This window comes from Podarcis cretensis, assembly GCF_951804945.1.
Source record: "Podarcis cretensis genome assembly, chromosome: 14".
NCBI lineage: Eukaryota > Metazoa > Chordata > Lepidosauria > Squamata > Lacertidae > Podarcis > Podarcis cretensis.
The window spans coordinates 45,668,463-45,688,646 of NC_137183.1; the positions used below are offsets into that span (position 1 = coordinate 45,668,463).

At 47.8% G+C, this 20,184-nt stretch overlaps 1 protein-coding gene across 3 annotated transcripts; it reads right to left on the reverse strand.

Moving 5' to 3' along the window:
- Window positions 1-573: 573 nt before the first annotated feature.
- SDR42E2 (short chain dehydrogenase/reductase family 42E, member 2) lies at window positions 574-18,412 on the reverse strand. Of its 3 annotated transcripts, none has more exons than XM_079953912.1 (12): window positions 18,287-18,412; window positions 14,529-14,869; window positions 13,734-13,829; window positions 12,160-12,217; window positions 10,460-10,578; window positions 8,015-8,090; window positions 7,392-7,474; window positions 6,235-6,372; window positions 4,996-5,061; window positions 3,662-3,725; window positions 2,668-2,741; window positions 574-1,317 (listed from the first exon to the last, which is right to left on the reverse strand). In XM_079953912.1, exons 2-12 carry the CDS (start codon window positions 14,778-14,780, stop codon window positions 1,054-1,056), a joined length of 1,290 nt encoding a protein of 429 aa, XP_079810038.1. In that variant the 5' UTR covers window positions 14,781-14,869; window positions 18,287-18,412; the 3' UTR covers window positions 574-1,053. The 3 variants fall into 3 exon arrangements, with proteins under 3 accessions (XP_079810038.1, XP_079810037.1, XP_079810039.1); XM_079953911.1 differs by having other exon boundaries at window positions 18,137-18,378; XM_079953913.1 differs by lacking the exon at window positions 18,287-18,412 and adding an exon at window positions 16,263-16,355.
- Between the last annotated feature and the right edge of the window lie 1,772 nt (window positions 18,413-20,184).

Consider the following 20,184-nt stretch of genomic DNA (forward strand, 5'->3'; position numbering starts at 1 on the left):
AACATTTAAGGGTTTCAGTGCAAATTTCTCCTAAAAATACCGCTTTTTGTTCCTATGTGGGTTTTTGACTAAGCCACACATTTTTGCAATCGGTTTCCCTGAATACAATGCATGAATTTTGTATTGCTTCGGAAAGGGTGATTTTGATAAATCCATCTCTGAATGTAAACCAAACCGAATTTCTTTCCCTCCCTACTTGGAAGTAAACCCCACTGAATTTGAGCTCACCTAGGGACAGCAGGATTTTCTTTGGTCTTTCAAATTTCACCTTGGGCAAGGCCAAAATTCGGCCTGCCCCCCCCCCCCCCGCCTTCCCTTTTGCTCAATTCACTACATCACAGGGCCAATGGAAGTTGTAGTCCAATGACATTTCGAAGGCATTTCGAAGGCCCCATCCCTTTTCAAACAACACAGAGAAACCTTCCCCTGCCCTCAAGTGTGCTTATTCACATGTAAAGGACAGACCACCGCCTTCTCCAACCACGTATTATATGAAAACATGGCGAGGCCAGTGGACCTGCTTTTCCACAGACCAGTTTTGTCCACTTTGGCCTTCAGAAAAACACAGGCAGGTTTTCAGGCGTGCTTTTATTTTCAGCTCGTGCTGCAAAGTTGGCGAGAGACATCCGGTGCCGTGCAAAATGGTTCGCTGTTGGCACTGCTCTCCTGGATCACTTTCTCACCTTCGTGGGCCTCGTTTCTCGTCGTGACCTGGAGAGGCAAGAGGCTGTCCTGATGTGCCTGTGCAGGATTATTTGTACGCAGCCTTTGAAAGCCCCCCTCTCTTCTCCAGTTTGACGAAAGACGAGGAACCAACTGAACGCAGACGCCGCTGATATAAAAACGACACCCTCTCCCCTTGCGCGAGTCTCCTGAGTGTGATTTTCGGTGGCCATTTTGGCTTTCTGTTCGTTAGCCACCGCAGGACGATTTGTATGTTTCTTATTCCTCTTAATGTACCTGCCTGCCTACTACTTTAGAGCTAAGAAAAACAGACCATGCGATCCAAGGGCAATGTTCCCCCGGCCGACCCTGTGCCTGAGAACGGCTGGTTTATTGCACGACAAGATGCCGATACTTTCCCCAGTTCTTGTGAACAAATTCCCAAACTTCTTGACGGTAAACTGCCAGGATGATCAGGGCGATGAACAGGGCTATCACCACGAAGCTTTTCAGCATGAAATAATTCTTCTTGTGGGGCCTGGTTTTCAAAAAATGATCCACGCAGTCTGCAAACAAGTACTTTTTTGGGGCGTAGCCGAGCTGTTGCCGGGCTTTATCTATTTTGAACGTGTTCGTGTAAGCAATGTTGTACACCTGCGAAGCGAAAGCAAAGGAGTTGGCTTTCTTTTAAAAACTGTTTTGAAACAACATGAGAGCAAACGACAATGGAGGGTACCTGGTCTGGGGTGGGCTTCCCAGATTCAGTGCCCTCCAGATGCCCCTGCACCACAATTCCCTTCATCCCATCATCGTTTCCATCGCACACTTAAAATGATGTTTTTCCTAAGAACTTAAGAAGGCACCGGCTGTATCAGGTCAAAGGCCGACCTAGTCTTGGCATCCAGTTCTCACCGTGGGCAACCAGATACCTATGGGAAGCCCAGAAGCAGGAGCTGAGAACAACACCCTCTCCCCACTTGCAACTCCCAGCAGGTGATATTAAGAGGCATCCAATGGAGGCAGGACATAGCCATAGCTGTCAAGCGTCCCTTATTTGGCGGGACCGTCCCTTATTCCAGCGCCATGTCCCGCTGCTGTCCCTTATTGACGATGTCTCTTAAATAAGCTACTGAAGGTAATGGGGCCCTTTCTATGTCCAGCTTGCTTTGTCAACAACAAATTGTTGCTGTTTTTTTGTGTTGAATATATGCTATATGATGGACCTAATAGGTATCTAAAGCCATTTGCATGCGACAAAATAGGTATTTTATAAAAGTAATTGTTGATCCCTTATTTTGGCTGCTGATCCCTTATTTTCGAGGCTGCTGGTCCCTTATTTTCAAATCTGTAAGTTGACAGCTATGGACATAGCTATTGTGATATGTAGCCACTGATAGCTTTCTCACCCACGACTCTGCTGAACCCTCTTTTTGAAAAGCACAATAGTTTATTTTAGAATTCCTGCCCACATAAACAACAACAAAAATGTATATGGTAGCATGCCAATTCATAATACCATTAAGAACATCAGACGTATGTAATGCAAGCCAAGAGTATCAACAGAGTAAAGACGAAAGAAAAATTAGAAGGGGAGAGAAGTGTGGCGTAATGGTTAGAATGTTGGGACGTGACCTGGGAGATTTCTCCACCTGTAAAATGGGCTCTTTGTGCGGGACAAAAGCCAGCCAGCCAGATTCCAAAGCTCCCTCTGCACTACAATGGCTTTTGGTATGTTTTTAAGTTAGTTTTAAGTTAGTTTTCTTGTGCTTTTGTAATCTGCCCTGGTAATTTGCTTGAAGGGTAGAGTATACGTTACTATAACAAATGGCTCAGTCAGTAGAGCATGAGACTCTTAATCTGAGTATTGTAGGGTTGAGCCACACATTGGGCAAAAGATTCCTGCATTTCAGGGGGTTGGACTAGATGACACTATGGTCTCTTCCAACTCTACACTCCTGATTCTATGAAACAAACCCAGTACGTAATAACGTAGGCATGCATTACCTCATTTCTGGTGACCAAAGGTGTGATTTCAACAATGGGCATTAACAGGTTGTGGAAGTGTTCCATTGCCACAGCTGTACAAAGAAAAAAAAAGCACTTGATAAATACAATGGTCACTTGAAATAGCAGCGCATGCACAAAGCTGTGAGTCAAATGCTTGGGTCTGTCTAGCTCAGGACAGGCAGGCAGCAATGCTCCATTCAGACAGACATATTTCCAAAATCTGCCTGCAGATACCAGGGATTGAACCCAGGGTCATTCCTCACGCAAATAACACGTTCTGCTGCTGAGCCCTGACTGCATTTCTTGAGTCTAGCTTTAGCAACTTATTTGTTTATATTGCTAAAAAGAGCTGCAATTAAACTGTTCTCTGGTATCAGGGTTGTTATTTGTCTCCTTAATCAGATTCTCTGTGCCCGGAGCTCCAAAAAGGTTGGGTTAAATTATACATTAAATTAAATATTTGTAACATTTGGGTTTCAGACAGTTGTCTGATCAAAATTCCTCTCCTCCTCAACACCTGCATAGGAGTGAACTTCCCCACAGAAACTTTTTCCCATCCTTCACACAAGGCAATGCAGTTGTGGCCAGGGGTGTGTGTGCATGGAGAATGCTATTTTTTATGGAACAACATCAGGGTTGAAAAACATTAACTTCTGCCCCCTCAGGTCTCAGTTGAGATGGGCGCCGATATAGTGCAATAGGCTCATTTGCACATAACACTAAGCAATGGCTGTCAAGCTTCAGAAACGCAGATCTTTTGTGATTGGGAGAAGGATTTCTGCAAAGTTTAGCTTCTGCTTCCAAACTTCTCAGTTTAAGCATTATGGTTTACCACAATGGCCGGTTCAACAAGCCAGCTTCTCAAGCCATGGTTTGTTGCAAGATAAAATTCCTGATTCACACCGAGTGCAAACCCAAGGTTTTGTCTGAACTACTGTAAAAACAAGCAAACCCCAAACAACTGTTGAGCAAACAACTGGAAATATTTTACCTGAAAAATAAGCAAAAAGAACAGGAACACGTATCCATGGCTTGCTGCAACCCAGTCCTTTAAACTGAAAGAAACATTGAAATACTGAAACCAGACAGCTTTGAATGCAGCTGTTCATTTATCCATCTATCTATTCCATAACATTTCTGTACCGTTCGATTGTAGGAAAACCTCAAAGCGGTTTACGAAAAAGATAAAACAGATTACAACCATAATTTAAAATACAGAGAAGGTTAAAATCACAGTCAAATGAAGACCAAAACAAATTACAACTCCTGTTATTGAATTTCTTACAAAAAAAACTTCTGTGTCTGGAAATTTTCACTGGTAAAATACTCAGCAAAGGTTTGCATTATACATAGTCATCTATGGTTTGTAAGGGGGTCCTCTCCCCATATTCACCTGATTCCCCTCCCCCCCAACACTATACAGCTGCCTTTATTACCGTATTTTTCGTCCTATAGGGCGCACCGGCCCATAGGACGCACCTCGTTTTATGGGGTGGGGAATGAATAAAAAAAAATTATTCCCCCGCCCCCCCCAGCCGCGGCTGCCGCCCCAAGCCTTACACACGCCTGCCCGAAGCACGGGGCACCCTCCGGAGGGCTTCACGTGCTTCGGGCTGCAGGCTGCCGCCCCAAGCCTCGCACGCTCGGCGGGACCTCCCGCCAGGCGCACAAGGCTTGCAGACACTCGCCCGAAGCACGGGGAGCCCTCCGGAGGGCTCCCTGTGCTTCGGGCAACAGGCTGCCGCCCCAAGCCTTGCGCGCCAGGCAGGAGCTCCCGCCGGGCGCGCAAAACTTGGAGCGGCAGCTTGCCGCCCGAAGCACACGGAGCCCTCCACGCGGAAGCACGCGGAAGCACGCGGAGCCCGGAGCGCGCGGAGCTCCTGCCGGGCGCGCAAGGCTTGCAGACACTCGCCGGGGCTGCAGGCTGCTGCCAGCAAGCCTTGGGAGCCCGCAGGAACTCCCGCCGGGCTTGCAAGGCTTGTGGATAGCTTCCTGAAGCCTGGAGAGCGAGAGGGGTCGGTGCGCACCGATGCCTCTCGCTCTCCAGGCTTCAGCGAAAGCCTACATTCACCCCATAGGACGCACACACTTTTCCCCTTCATTTTTGGAGTGGGAAAAGTGCGTCCTATGGGGCGAAAAATACGGTAATTATTGCATCACATCAGGCCAAATGAGACTTGAGGCACATTAAAAAAGAAACAGAGAAACTGAAGCCCAACAGATGATACTGGACTCGAACTCCCATCCATCACAACCACCACAGCCAATAAGCTTAAGCGGTTTTAGAGCACAATTGTGTCTATAACAAACAGCTCTTGCACTCACCAGTGGGGTTAACCACTCAATTAGGTTGACCTTCTCGCCATCGTTGATGAAATATGCCTGGCCAGCCTACAAAGAACACAGGGGAAAGAGATCAGAATAGACATGGGCAACTTGTGGCCATACAAACATTGTTGGACATTAAACTCTCCAGCATAGCCAATGATCAAGCAAGGCACACATTGGCAACGTAGCCACCCAGATGTTGCTGGAGTCATTCACCCATGTTTGCTGGGGGGAAACCACAAACATGTACGGTTTGCCTGCAGCCTTAGGAAGGAAAATAACCTACCTGGACACCTTTTGTGCTCAACTGAGAACTGTATGATTTCCTGGAAGCTCTGAAGGTTTAGGTGCATTAAATTTATTGCCCAACAAAACAAAACAATAAAAAAACCCTGATGGTTTGATATATAGTCAAAGTATAAATGCAACAATAATCTCAGGCAAAACATGTCAAAAACAGATTTCACAGTGCAACGTCATTTCACTGGTGCTATTCAAATGCCTGTGCTTTGCCTGACACCAAAATGAGGGCAAGGGTGGATCCAGGTGGGCCTCCCTTGGGAGAGCATTCCATAAATGGTGGGATGCTATAGAAAGGTCCTGCTCTCTTATCTCCACGCTTCAGACCTTCCTTGGAGGTGGGCTACAGAGAAGAATCTCAGATTATGACCTCAGGGTCAGGGAAAGTTCATGGGGGAAATTAGTTATAGAAGTGAGCCATATAGTAAACTTAATATATATATTGGAACATCTGTTTTCTAGGGAGTTGGACACCTCCCAAGATACTATAGCCAAATTTTGCATGACAGCAAGGAACAGGTTTTTATCTAGGGAAGCTTTTAATGTTTGACGGACTATTGTATTTTAATATTTTGTTGGAAGCCGCCCAGAGTGGCTGGGGAAACCCAAACAGATGGGCGGGGTATAAATAATAAATTACCACCACCACCATCATCATCATCATGTTTGGATACACCTGGAAGCCATTTTGAATCAAGATGGTGGACTTGAATCTTTTGGCGCTGCACTGATGTTAACCACTGATTTCAAAACCACACTGGTGTTTTTGTGGGTTTCTTAGCATTACTGAGCAACGTCTGTCGAAAAGCTGCTTAGTAAATCAATTATCCCGAAAATGCCACAGCCCTCCAGGTGCCTCACGCCAAGGAAACGCTCTGCACATCCCCAGAAGGTTCAGCAACTGAAAAACTGGAGCACGTGTAATGATATACTTACAGCTATGTAGTTCTTCTCAGGAGTGAGAGCGTCCATGGCGAGGATGTGAGCTTGCACGAGATTCTTGACATGAACCCAGTTCATCCGGGTCTCTGGTCCCCCAAATGTGAAGACAAACATCCCTCTTTGAATATTCAACTGTTGGAAGGTATGATTGAAGCATAACGTTGCCAGTTACAATTGAGGGGCAAACTAGATGTGATGCAGAATTGACACTGGCTCTCCTGAGCTGAAGAACAGGAGACTTTTAAAGCAAGCCCTATTCAGGTACAGTGGCACCTCAGGTTAAGTACTTAATTCGTTCCAGAGGTCCGTACTTAACCTGAAACTGTTCTCAACCTGAAGCACCACTTTAGCTAATGGGGCCTCCTGCTGCTGCCGCGCTGCCGGAGCACAATTTCTGTTCTCATCCTGAAGCAAAGTTCTTAACCTGAAGCACTATTTCTGGGCTAGCGGAGTCTGTAACTTGAAGCGTATGTAACCTGAAGCATATGTAACCCGAGGTACCACTGTATTCCAAGCAGAGTAAACCCAGGGCATGTCTTTGCTTTTCTCAATCTGCCAACCCTTCTTGTGTTCGAGGATGGCTATCATTGCCCCCAGCCCACCCTCGGTCTTCTCGCCTCCAGGCCAAACATATCCAACTGTTCCAACCTTTCCTTGCGTGGCTTGTTTTCTCTGGTACCTAACTGTAACTGATGGAATTATTATTATTATTTATTGAATTTATATATCGCCCTATACCCGGGGGCTTCAGGGCGGTTCACAGAATAAAATCAATATATAAAGCCACAAAATACCTAATAAAAATAAAAACAACAACCCAATAGCCCCTCCCCCCAAAACCCCCCACATTTTAAAAGGGCATAAGATGTAAATCCGATCAACCAAAGGCCTGGTTAAAAAGGAATGTTTTTGCCTGGCGCCTAAAGGTGTACAATGAAGGCGCCAAGTGAACTTCCCTGGGGAGAACATTCCACAGATGCGGAGCCACTGCAGAGAAGGCCCTTTCCCGTGTTGCCACCCTCCGGACCTCTCGAGGAGGAGGCACACAAAGGAGGGCCTCAGAAGATGATCTCAGGGTCCGGGTAGGTTCATATGGTAGTGTTTCCCCCCACATTCACAGAAGAGTGTTCTGAGCAAGTCACAATACGTACAGCTATCCGGGGGAAATGCCTTTGTTCTTCCGGCCCATAGATGCCGGGCGGTCGAAGAGCACAGGTGTGCAGCTTGCCACCTCCTAGGAAACAGGACAAGAAGCCGTTGGCTGATTCCGGACATGTCAATTGAAGAAACTGCCATGTTTAGGGCTGATGCTGGACCACATGGGACAAGAGAGGCCACAGGTTTCAGCATCTCCCGACTCCTCCTCCTACCTGCTTCTAGGCTCCTCTGATAGATAGCTTTGGAGTCTTAAAGGGGCAACCTTCTATCCTGAAGGTGAGCATATCTCCCTGTGCTGCTGGACCAGTGAGGTGCAATGGGAGGCACTGGCTTCTTCAGGTTCAAGGGCAGGTGTCCACGGAGGTCCTGGCTCTGAGCCTACAGGCCCTGGTGGTATGGGAGTGTCCTCTGCGGACTCCTGCCTGCCAAGCCCAGGCTCTGCGGTCTCTCAGTCTCCAAGAGCAGGGCCAGAGCTGTGAACCTGGAATAACTTCATAGGTGGAGCCACTTGAGTCTGAACCTTAATAGCTGCTCAACTCTGGGGGTCACGAAAGATACAATAAAATCATTTCCCCCCCCCCCAAGGTTGCCACAAGCTAAGATCACAGAAAAGTACCTGGTAAAGACACTCCATCTGCTCCTAGAACCATCTGTTCTGCAATTGATTTGGTTCTGGAATACTCGTTCATTTGCTAAAAAGAAATCAAATTAATTAGTTTGGATTATTTAGCAAATAGAAGAGTTTGGATTTGAAGAGTTTGGATTTGATATCCCGCTTTATCACTACCCGAAGGAGTCTCAAAGCGGCTAACATTCTCCTTTCCCTTCCTCCCCCACAACAAACACTCCGTGAGGTGAGTGGGGCTGAGAGACTTCAGAGAAGTGTGACTGGCCCAAGGTCACCCAGCAGCTGCATGTGGAGGAGCGGGGAAGCGAACCCGGTTCACCAGATTACGAATCTACCGCACTCAACCACTACACCACACTGGAAGCCAACAGATCTGCTTGAACAGGTAATATGTTTTTCTCCCACTCAGTCAGTCACCATCTACATCCCTGGTGCCAAAGAACAGCCCATATAATGCGATTTTAATCACAGCTCCAAGTCTTACCATGGGGTTATGGGTAAATCCCCAGCAGAGGGTCTTCCACAATTGCAGGAGGACCACATAGAACACCTCTATGTGCCAATTTAGAAGATGGATGGAAGGGGTTTATTTCTGCCTGAATCTGGGGAACACTTTCTCCCTTAGGATTTAACCAAGACTGTAATAGCATTTATTTATTAAAAAGAGTGAAAATAATGTGGGGAGGAGGTCAGTCTGCCCTACAGGAGTATGGGACACCAGTAGGGAAAGTGATGTCATGTGAAAATAATTCCATGTATCTTACTCCTAACAGACCTGTGAGAAGATGTGATTCAGTTTCCCCAAAGCATGGGGTGTAACCCTACAGGGATCATACGGAGAGAAAAATAGGGCTCTTCTTAATTCCAGCGTGCCCAAGGGTCTCAAGTGGTAACCTAAGTCTAGAGATGAAATAGCAGGAGCAAGAACCAGGGGTGGTTGCCCTGGGTGCAAAATTGCTTCCCTGGACACTTTCAACACCCTCAGTCCAGCTGCACGCTCCTATCACTGGGCTCCGTTGAAAACGGCTTCTCCATGCAAACTGCGAAGCGACCTCTCCAGACAATGGAAGAGCTCTTTTTCCTTATATCTGTGGCTGCCATCTCTTGAGTGATTGCGGACGCTTTTAAGCAGCTGGATGCACAAGCATCCATTTCCCTCCCATCCAACCAACCCCTCCATGTGTCCCTGGGCACTGGCAGCCCATCATACACCACTGGAAAAAGAGGCAAGTGCCCACTAGGGCTGGTAGGACAGAAGGCAAGGAGACTAGCAGTAGCCAAACCCAACGACAGACAGGCAGGGGCACACTACGACTGGTTCTAAGAGCTTCAGGATCAGGCCAAGGGCCCATCTAGTCCAGCATCCTGTTCTCACGCTGGCCAACCAGATGCTTGTGGGAAACTTACAAGCAGGACCCAAGAACAAGAGCCCTCTCCCCTCCTCTGGTTTCCAGCAAATGGTATTCAGAAGCACTGCTGCCTCTGACCGTGGAGGCAGAGCAGAGCTGTTATGGCTAGTAGTCCTTGATAGCCTGGTACTCTGGGAATTTGTCTATGTGCTGGGCCCGGGGGTAACCCGTGAAACGTGGTCCAGGTCCGGTCCAGAATCCGAAGGTTCCGCTGGGAGACAGTCCGACAGGGCCAAGGCAGGACACGAGGCAGGAAACCAGGCAAGGACAGGTACAGGATCTCCGACAGGATCTAGCATACAGCAATATTGCTCCCCGCAACCTGGGGCGGGGGTCCGGCAACCTTTTATCTTTGTCTGTGTAGCGGCCGGTCCTGATCCCCCAGCGACTCACCTCCCTGTTTCGCCCAAAGGCGAGCGCTCCTCCTGCGAGTACTCAGGTCTCTCCTTCTCTCAGACCTTAGTCTCTGCAGCTTGGGAGACGTCAGTGGGTTACTAGACCCAGGGGCCGCCTCAGCCTCCCCTGTCCCAGGGGAGCAGCTGTAAGTGATGGCACAGCTGAAGGCAATGAAGTCATCCCCGCATCTGGAGCCAGGGCAGGATCAAGCCCCAGACTTGGTTCAGATGATGTCTGAGGCAATGATCCAGTGCAGACTGAGTCTCCTCTGGTTCCGAGTCCGAGCCCGAGTCCCAGGCCATCACAGTCTAATCCTTTTAAAGCCACCCAAGTTAGTGGCCATCACAGCCCCTAAAGTACCATAGTTTATCTATGAGCTTCTAAGCAAGAAGGCAGGGAGGTGGGGGTGGGGGTGAGGGCACACTGAGGGCTAATAGACCAGCCTCCGCCAGTTCTTCAGATCCACCCCTACACTTTGGATCCAAAGCCACAGGCTGAAAAAACAACAACACATAATTTCCCTTGTGTTGTGGGGAGGTCATTTTAAAAAACAACTCGGCCCTCCTCTCTCTTGCCCCCCACACCATCGGTTGCAACCAAATGCTAAAAAGGGGAGCAACCCCAATACCTTTGCTAAAGGAAAATAAGGCACACTCTGCTCGTCGGCGTCAATAAGGGTTTGCCCGCCAAACACCACGTTGATGCTGCTTGTGTAGACCAGCCTGGGGACGCTTCGCCGCTTGCAGACTGCAGAGACATAGGAAACACAAAGCACTTCGTTGAGGGAAGGAGGCAAATGGAAACCTGCTTTCCTGAGGGAAAGGGCTGATATCTCAGGATGGCTGCGAGCAACAGCAGCCAACAAATGATTCTGCCCCAGCTCACATTACAGCATCCTCCAGCCCTAGGTAAAGGTAAAGGGACCCCTGACCATTAGGTCCAGTCATGGCCGACTCTGGGGTTGCGGCGCTCATCTCGTTTTATTGGCCGAGGGAACCGGCGTACAGCTTCCGGGTCATGTGGCCAGCATGACTAAGCCGCTTCTGGCAAACCAGAGCAGCGCACGGAAACGCCGTTTACCTTCCCGCCGGAGCGGTACCTATTTATCTACTTGCACTTTGAGGTGCTTTTGAACTGCTAGGTTGGCAGGAGCAGGGACTGAGCAACGGGAGCTCACCCCATCGCGGGGATTCGAACCGCCGACCTTCTGATCGGCAAGTCCTAGGCTCTGTGGTTTAACCCACAGCGCCAGCTGTGTTCCTAGGAGCCTTCAAAAGGGAGCTCTTTCTAGAGAAAGAACCGTGGGGGGGGGGGAGACTCTGGGGTTGCTATCAGGGGGTGATTGGTTTCGCTCCACCCTCCAGCCCTAGGAGCCTGCAGAAGGGAATTGCTTAATAAATACTTTAGCCTGAACTATTAGTAAGCTGTATACTTACTTCTTAAATGTTTATCCTTGCTTAATTAATTATTAATTGTTGATTCTTGGAGGGGGGGTTGCATTATTATGCAGTGATGTTATTTGTCTTATTGTGTTCTTTGTCCAGGGCAGCTGTCTACCAGCTCCATCTGGTACCCAGGCTGAGACTCTACCTGACAACATACTGTCTTGCCACGGTAGTACATGCTCTAGTTAGCTCCCACTTGGACTACTGCAATGCGCTCTACGTGGGGCTACCTTTGAAGATGACTCAGAAACCACAACTAAGACAAAATGCAGCTGCCAGACTGATGACTGGGAGCAGTTGCCGGGACCCTATAACAGCAGTCCTGAAGGATCTACATTAGTTCCCAGTACTTTTCTGAGCACAATTCAAGGTTTAAAACCTTAGACTGCTTTGGCCCTGTATACCTGAAGGAGTGTCTCCACCACCATCATTTAACCCGGACACTGAGGTCCAGCTCCGAGGGCCTTCTGGCGGTTCCCTCATAGTGAGAAGTGAGGTAACAGGGAACCAAGCAGAGGGCCTTCTGGGTAGTGGCGCCCACCCTATGGAACACCCTCCCATCAAATGTCAAGGAAATAAACAACTATCTGACTTTTAGAAGACATCTGAAGGCAGCCCTGTTTAGGGAAGTTTTGAATGTCTTATGTCTTACTATGTTTTAATGTGTTGGAAGCTGCCTAGAGTGGCTGGGGCAACCCAGTCAGATGGACAGCATATAAATAATAAATTACCATTATTATTCTTTATCGTATTTAGACTGGCTTTTGTGCGAACTGCTTTTGAGCACAGATTTATTTGTGGGAGATGTGGTATGTAAACAAGCCGACCATCAACAGCCCTCAGCCTGGACTCATCCAAAACAAAGCACTGAGGCTGTACGCACCTTCAATGACGACACTGGTTCCTCCGACATTGACAGACCGAATATGTCTCTTGTGCATCTAGGAAAAGCAGGAAGAGGTTTAATGTTGCACCAGCTGCTGCAATCAAAGCAAAATGAATTGCTTTAGCTTGTTTTGGTCTCTGGAGAATTGGCCTGGCTTGCTCCGTAGGCGGCAAGAAGGCCAGCTTGTAAAAGTTGAATTTCGCAAAAATAAAATAAAATAAAATAAAATCATCTGAAAAAAGCAGTCAAGAAGGGCTATTGCTCAGAGGCTGTGTACCTGCCGAAGGTCCCAGGTACGTTCCCTTGCATCTTCAATTAGAAGGTTCAGACCACAAGTGATGGGAAAGTGTTTTTGCCCAAGACCCTGGAGAACCACTAGTTAGTCTTGGGTGAAATCCAGCACAGGGAACCTTTTATAGTCCTCCAGAGGTCACATGTTTCTAGGTGGGGCCAAAAGTGGATGTGGAATAACAAATGATAATTTACTTATGCACCCCTCTCAGGACATTGTTTACTGAAAATAAAACATTTCTCTTCTTAAAAAATGTACATATTCTTACTGTTGCCTTTGCTTAAGAGAATGTGATCTAATTCAGCATCACTCAGGCATCTTTTTTCAAAGCTTCATAGAATTGGAAGGGACCATGAGGGTGTCAGGGTCTGGTCGGATGAGGAAGAGTGTTGGGCGCCGCCTATGCAAGAGACCCCTCCAGGGAGGACACAGAAGATGACAACTTAGACCCAGGACAGTGGTGGTGGGACACAGGGGGCCAGTGTGCAGGAGTGTCGAGCTGGGAGATGCTAGATGCAGGAGGGTTGAGTGATCGGTGTGTGTGTGTGTGTGTGTGTGTGTGTGTGGTGTCAGGAGAAGGCAGGTCTTCCAAGACAGCGCTAGGTGCTGAGAGTCTCAGCACGAGTGCAGACTCAGAGAGAGAAGAGTCCAAGGCTGCCTCTGCTGCCAAGAAACTGGCTCTCCTCCCCAGACTCCCCACTTGAGGAGAGTCCTACACGCTGCTCGGCAGCGGGCCAGACAGGCCCAGAGGAGGAGCCCACCCCCTTGCCGCATTTTACATCTGCTTGGGAGGGATCTGGAGTGAGAGGGGAAGGAGCTAGGTGAGACAAGCCAGAGGGACGCTGCTGTGTTGCTTCCTTTCTGTGAATTAAAAGCTAATTGCATTCTGTGTCTCAAGTTCTTTCCTGACTTTTGGATGACCTGTGCTCGCCTGACAGCTCCTTGACAGAGGGTCAGCTAGTCCAACCCCCTCTAGTGCAGGATTCCTTTGCCAAATGTGGGGTTTGGACCCACGGCCCTGAGATTAAGAGTCTCATGCTCTACAGACTGAGCTATCCCAGACAGTCTGTATCCATTCAGGGCTTCTTTGGCTGAGAGTCTAGTGTGTTTTATTTTCCTTTCTGAAAGGGACAGGCCCTGGGAAAAAACTACCAATAGATCTCCGTTTGATTTAGGACAGCGGGAAATTTTCTGAAAATCTGTTCAACACAATCTGGAAAGGCCACATGAAAGGGGTTGATTCCTTGCAGAAACTCAAGACGAAGAGAAGCCAACTCACTTGTTCCAATCCTGTCATTCCGTACGCGGCTGCGTGAATGACACAGTCCGCCCCTTCGCAGGCTGCATAAAGCGGGTCATAGTGCCTCACGTCTGCCTAGAACACAGAGATCACATACTCCTGAGTGGTGGCTGCGGGGGGGGGGGGGTCAGCAATGTTTTTCCCCCAGGCAACAGACAACAAAGGATGCTGGGAAGCCAAGATACACACTCTAAGACCACCAGCAACAGGGAAGAGAGGGCAAGGACCCAGTTCTTTGATCATGCAGATCTTCTCTGTCATTGCAAAGGGTCAGGAGACATACTGTGCAAATCATGCCATCATAAGAGATGGAGGAGGCCTCACACACCATCCACCCCTTTGATGGAAGAACTGCAAAGCAAATCCAATGGGTATCTGTGCAGAAAGAGAGAGTGTTTGTCCATACTGGAGAACTCTGGATTTGCACTTGCCTGTCTCATTAATATAGGGATGGCCACAGGTTGCCCTTCCCATCCCATGGTGTTGTCCTGGAACTTCCCCCCTTTAAATGAGGGTTTTCCTGGTCCTTGGAAAGTTCAAAACAGGCAGGATTGGACACCCCACCCCCGATCTTGCAGAGATCATAGTCACCTACCCCACCCACCCCCATTGCAGCGGGGTGCCACTGATCACTGGTGCTTGCAAACCCTTTCCCCACAACCACACTTTACCTGCCTTACACCTGACAGCAGATAATAATCTCTCTCTACACGATATGTTGCTTATGGAAAAGAAAAGTGGGGTGTTACGATCATAATAATAAATGATAAATACCTGTACGAGTACTACTCCTTTTGGAATTTCCCAGAGGGGTTGGTTAATGTCATAGAGAATCACACTGGTTCCTGATTTGGCAAGGGCACGGCCAAGGGTAAAGCCAAAATAGCCAGCACCTCCTGTTATCACTGTCTTGTTGCTCACTTTCTTCAGCCCTCTGTTACCGGTGTCAAGTTTCTGTTCAGCAGGCTGGGCATCTTGTTTAGAGGATTTGGGGTTTTTTTGGTCTTTCTGCTGAGATTTCTCCATTGCGCACTAAGGGGGTGGTCAGGGATCCACCGGATCTGGTATTACAAAACTCCACCAAGGTGGGAGCAACAGTATCTCCTTCTCATAACCTGTTGAAAGAGCACAAAGACCAATTTTGTTGCTGCTGTTGCTACAGGAATAACAGCGCCATTGGCAGAGCATAAGATTCTTAATCAAAGCACCATGGGTTTAAGATTCCTGCGCTGCAGGGGATTGGACAAGATGATCCTCGTGGTCCCTTGCAACTCTACAATTCTTTAATTCTAAGATTTCCATGTTTCTCAGTCTGGTTCTTATTTAAGGAACTACATACATATATATATATATATATATATATATATATATATATATATATATCCTCTGTACCTATGCAATAATCAATAAACACACAAGACATAACCGGCTGTACTTTTGAATAAATAAGGTATACTATTCATCGCATCAAATTGTAGATTTCAACAGAAGTCTCATAAAGTTCAACAAAAAAAGCAGAAGACCCAGTGGATCAGTTCATTCTCTAGTCAGTTCATGAATAAGGTCCATATATGTAGTTGTTTTGCCTCAGTATCTATGGCCTCGCCCCATGCCTTTTTATCACACATTCATGATCATTTGTGTTCACAGTGCTATTAACCGGGGGGGGGGGCGGTCATACACACTTCTGTTTTTGATACAATCCACACTTGCAAAAAGTTTGGGGTGGCCATACTGCTTCATTTCCAACCAGAGACAAAGGTTTAAAGGTTTGAACATTTGCAAGAAGCAAAGGTTTAAAGCCCCTCTGCGCCCCTACCCCCCCCCCCCCCCGCCCAGCAGCAGGGTCCCAATGCAGATCAGGGCTCCCTTGCCTGAAATTTACTTCAAAAAGTCACTATCTCAATTGCTAATTGTGTAAATGCTGTGCCGTCCAGTTAGGTGTTTGGAATGAGTTCCTACATGGCACAGGTCTCTTTTTTAGATTGCGTTCAATCTGGCAAGATCTAGATAAAATCAAGCATTAAATTTTTGGTGTTTTCTGCAACATGTTCTTCACACATTAGGAACCCAAATAATCATGAATGAGCACTAAAAAGGATGCTTGAAAGGGCATAGAAGGAACCCATAGCCTAGTTCATTCATTATGTAGAGCGGCTTCTCAGTCACGCCACCCATTGCCACCCTGGTAAGGGAGTGAAGGAGCAACAATGATCTCTCAGCCTCTCCAACCTCGCAGGGTTGTCGCAAGGATAAAAAGGAGGTAAGCATATATACCCCTTGAGGTCTTGGGTGGAAATCATTGTATGAAATAAACAAAATATATCAGATGTGGGGCTGTATTTTGCTTTCGTTTTACTTAATGGGAAGAGGGTGGGTTGGTGAACGGTAGTCATTACTAACCCCCAACGTGGCTGTTGTTGTTTTTTTTGAAAACCACACAGAGGTTTTCTTACAATCAAGCGATATGTAAATTTTGTTATAAATAAATAAATCTCTCTTAGTCACCCCAAGGTAATAACAACCGCTTCTTATACTCCTGGGACCATAGACCAAAGTGGTCATGAGCATCTTCCAATAAAGAATCTGGTGTAAAAGGTAGCCAATCGTATTACATATGCCAATAAGTCTCTTCTCCCCATAGGCTGCTGCAACAGAGAACTGCTTTTGCATCACGTGGCTTCAGAATGTTTCAGTTTAAAAGGAGACAGTTGGTGCAGTTAAATAGAATTCTACCTCACACCTCTTGTGGTGTGCAATGGCCAGGTGTGCTTACATGGAAGTAAATTCCACTGAAATCTGTGGGACTTACTTTGGAGTAACCAGGCCTTGGCTTGGAGTGCAAACAATAAAAATGCAAAGCTGCTCACTGGCACACAGGGATTGTTTGGGTTCCAGTATTTGGGGAATTCATCTTTGAAGTTTGGCTGTGATTTTTGGATAAATCTGAATACTTCAGATACAAAGGGCACAGGCTTCCATCTGCATTTATTATTGCATTACAAGCACACTTTTTTCAAACTTTGCTGCATGCAGTGGCGTAGCGTGGGGGGTGCAGGGGGGGGCGGCCGCACCGGGCGCAACATCTGGGGGTTAGGGTTAGGGGGCGCAAATCCACGGGTTAGGGGGCGCAAATTACTTGCCTTGCCCCGGCTGCTGACAACCCACGCTACGCCACTGGCTGCATGTTTCTTTTCGGCATTCATGACATAAGACACAGAGAAGCACAGAATTGTAGGGTTGGAAGGGACCAAGAGGGTCATCTAGTCCAACCCCCTGCAACACAGGAATATTCTGCCCAACGTGGGGCTAAAACCCACGACCCTCATCTCATGAGCTATATCCTATTTAAAATCTCTGAAGATATTGTTGCAGGAGAGCCACCTGCACTGCTAACTTTCGCTGCATCCCTGTTATAAACCAATTATTTACTTGAAGGAAAAACATCATCTCTGCCTTCCAGGCTGCTCGCCCCTCTGCTGAGTTTGGATGAAGCATGTTGTTGACAAAACCATTTCACCATTCTGCTATAAAAGCAAAGATCTTTGCCACAGCAAGTGAAAGAGGTCCACAGGATTTCCCCTCATTCAAAAAAGGAAAATACCAGTGGTTTTCTTGCACAAACCCCCAGATATTATCATATCTAGACAGGCAGATATGTGTGAGATACTTTTAATATCGGTTTATTACCCTGGTTGTACGCTAACTCATAGCTTTGCCAAAACGCCACTTCAAAAAGTAAAATAAAAACTTTCTAACAGTGCAGTGCTAAGCGCAGTTACTCAGGTGTAGGACTCACCCAGTTCAATGGCATCTACTCCCAGGTAAACTGTGCATTTATGCCCCAAAATTAAATTTTAATTTTGGAAGTGAGGGAATGACAGCGAGTGGTGACACTAATTATACTTATTTCTATGCAGGAATAGTAAGAAATAATGAATAATCACAGGGTGTTCGGAAGACAGAATGGGGTTTGCTGCGATAATAAACCATCCACACAATTATTATAAGAGATCCCAAGCAGGGTAGTCCCTCCGTACACGTTTTATTTCCTTTTGCAAACGTTATTTCGTTTTCACTCAACCAAACCTCTCAGTTTTAGAAGGCCTGGAGATGTACACCTTTGGGTGAGATTCAGTACCCCTTTCTCCCCGCCGCTCGCTTCCTGAGCGATGCAATGGGCGAGAAAAGGAGATCCGTGGGTTGTGCCTCCGACCAAGCTTCTACTCAAGAGTAGGCCCATTGAAAGCCCTGGCCCCTCACGCCCAGCTTCCGTCCATTGACTTCAGCGGGTCTCCCTCCTGAGTATGGACTTAGTTGGGAAGCTCTAGCGCGTAAAGCCCTAGTAGCCATAAGAAGGTCTCCTGCAATAATATTATTACCCTGGGAAGGGGTCCTTGGCAGGAGAGATTTCCTGGGTGTGGGGCAAATCCTGGCTCTTTCCCCCCCCCAAACGGCAGGAGGTGGCTCCTTTTCCTCTCCCTCACGGTTGACCAGGAGACACCCCCAGCTAGGCGGGCGGGCAGGCTTACATCTTCAATTCATCCATCCTAAGAGGAAGAAAAGCCACTGCAGAGGAGCCCGGCTTGGTGTTGGCGGCACTGTACTTCCAGCGGGGAGGAGAACCGTAAATATTAAAGGCGCAGCGCACGCACAAGAGAGTTCTGTTATCTCCAGGTGAGGGTGGCGCTATCCGACGCCCCCGTGCGATCCTATACATCGGGGTGGCCAACTCCCAAGAGACTGCGATCTACTCACAGATTTAAAAACTAGCAGTGATCTACCAACTTTTTTTGGGTCAAAGTTGTTGAGCTCTTTTTTAGGAAGGAAAGCCCTGGTTTTTTTTGGGGGGGGGTTGAGCTTTTATTAGGAAGGAAAGCCCCGTTTTTTAGGAGTTCAGGTCAAAGGTTTTTTTTAGGGAGGAGGAAAGCCCCGTTTTTTGGGGGTGCAGGGCAATAATGTTAAGCTTTTCATAGGGCAGACAGAGTTGTTGAGCTTCTTTGGGGGGAGTCAGTGATCTACCGGTGATCTACCACAGATGTCCAGTGATCTACCAGTAGATCACGATCTACCTGTTGGACGTGCCTGCTACACACACACACACACACACACACACACACACACACCAGGTGTGGTGAAGCTTTGGCCCGCCAGATGTTGCTGAACTACAACTCCCACCACTCCTGGCTTGTTGGAGCAGGTGAGAGTTATAGTTCAGCAACACCTGGTCTTTCAAATTCGGCACACACACCCTCCACACCTCTTGCCTTCCATTCTGCTCAGTTGTCATAGTTGCAACAACTTGAGGTGCCCCCTAGGCTCAGCGACCAGTGCGACGGAACAGGCCGTGCTACGCTTCTCAGAGGGACTGAGGGGTTCCCCCCCCCACCTGCTGTACCTGTACTGTACATTTAAATCACATGACTTCCCCACCGAAAAGTACTGGGAATTGCAGATTTTCCCTGTGCAGAACCACAGTTCCCAGCAGCCTATGCAAGCTAGGGTTCCCAGGATTCTTTGGGGAGAGTTATGCACATTTAATGTGCTTTAAATGTCTAACGATGACCTGCCCTTAAAGCACATGTTTCCCCCTCAACGAATCCTGGGAAACATAGTTCTCCAGCACCCTATGGTTCCCAAGATTCCTGTGGCATGGAACCATGTGCTGTAAATGGGTTGTATCCAGCTAATTTATTTCTCAGATGCATTGATGCACCTAACTTAGGCATGCTCATTGCCTTCAATGGGTCTGTGTAGGATCCATTATATCCAGTGGGAATGTTGAGCAGAAAATGTTCAGGATCTCACTGGTGGTCAGTCAACCATTTGTAGTTTGGCCCTGCAGATAATCAGTAGCATTGAAAAGTGGGGGGGGGGAGGCATGGAGCAGAGAGATCACAGTTATTAAAGCAGGCATATGACAGCATAAATGTCTCAATACACCTGCTGTCAGGGACTGGCTGGATGAAGAGGAGTGGTGGAAGGCACCAGCCAGGGAACTCCCAAGGGAAACCCTAGAGGAGGAAGGCTCAGAGCCCAGGGATTGGTGGTGGGACACTAAGGAGAGGTCAGGGGGAGAAGACTGGGAGGAGGAGCTGGATGCAGAAGGGGCAACAGGGCTTAGTGAGCAGGAAGAGCCTGTGACAGAGAGCAGTTCAGACTCTGAGGCTGAAGCGGGGGGGGGGGGTTAGCGGCAGCTGGGGAATCCAGGGAGTCTCCCCCTCCTGCTGCGACAAGCTTCACTCCCGGTCTCCAAGAAAGTGCAGAGTAATGAGAGCAGACCAGAGGTGCGCAGATGCAACGTGAGACCGCTTAGGAAACATCTGGGAGAGGAGCGTTAGGGAGGGTGGGAAGCAGAGAACCTCAGTCCATAGGGGCAGGAGCTGCTAGGAAGGGTTGCTGAGTTGTATTGAAATTGAAATTGAAATAC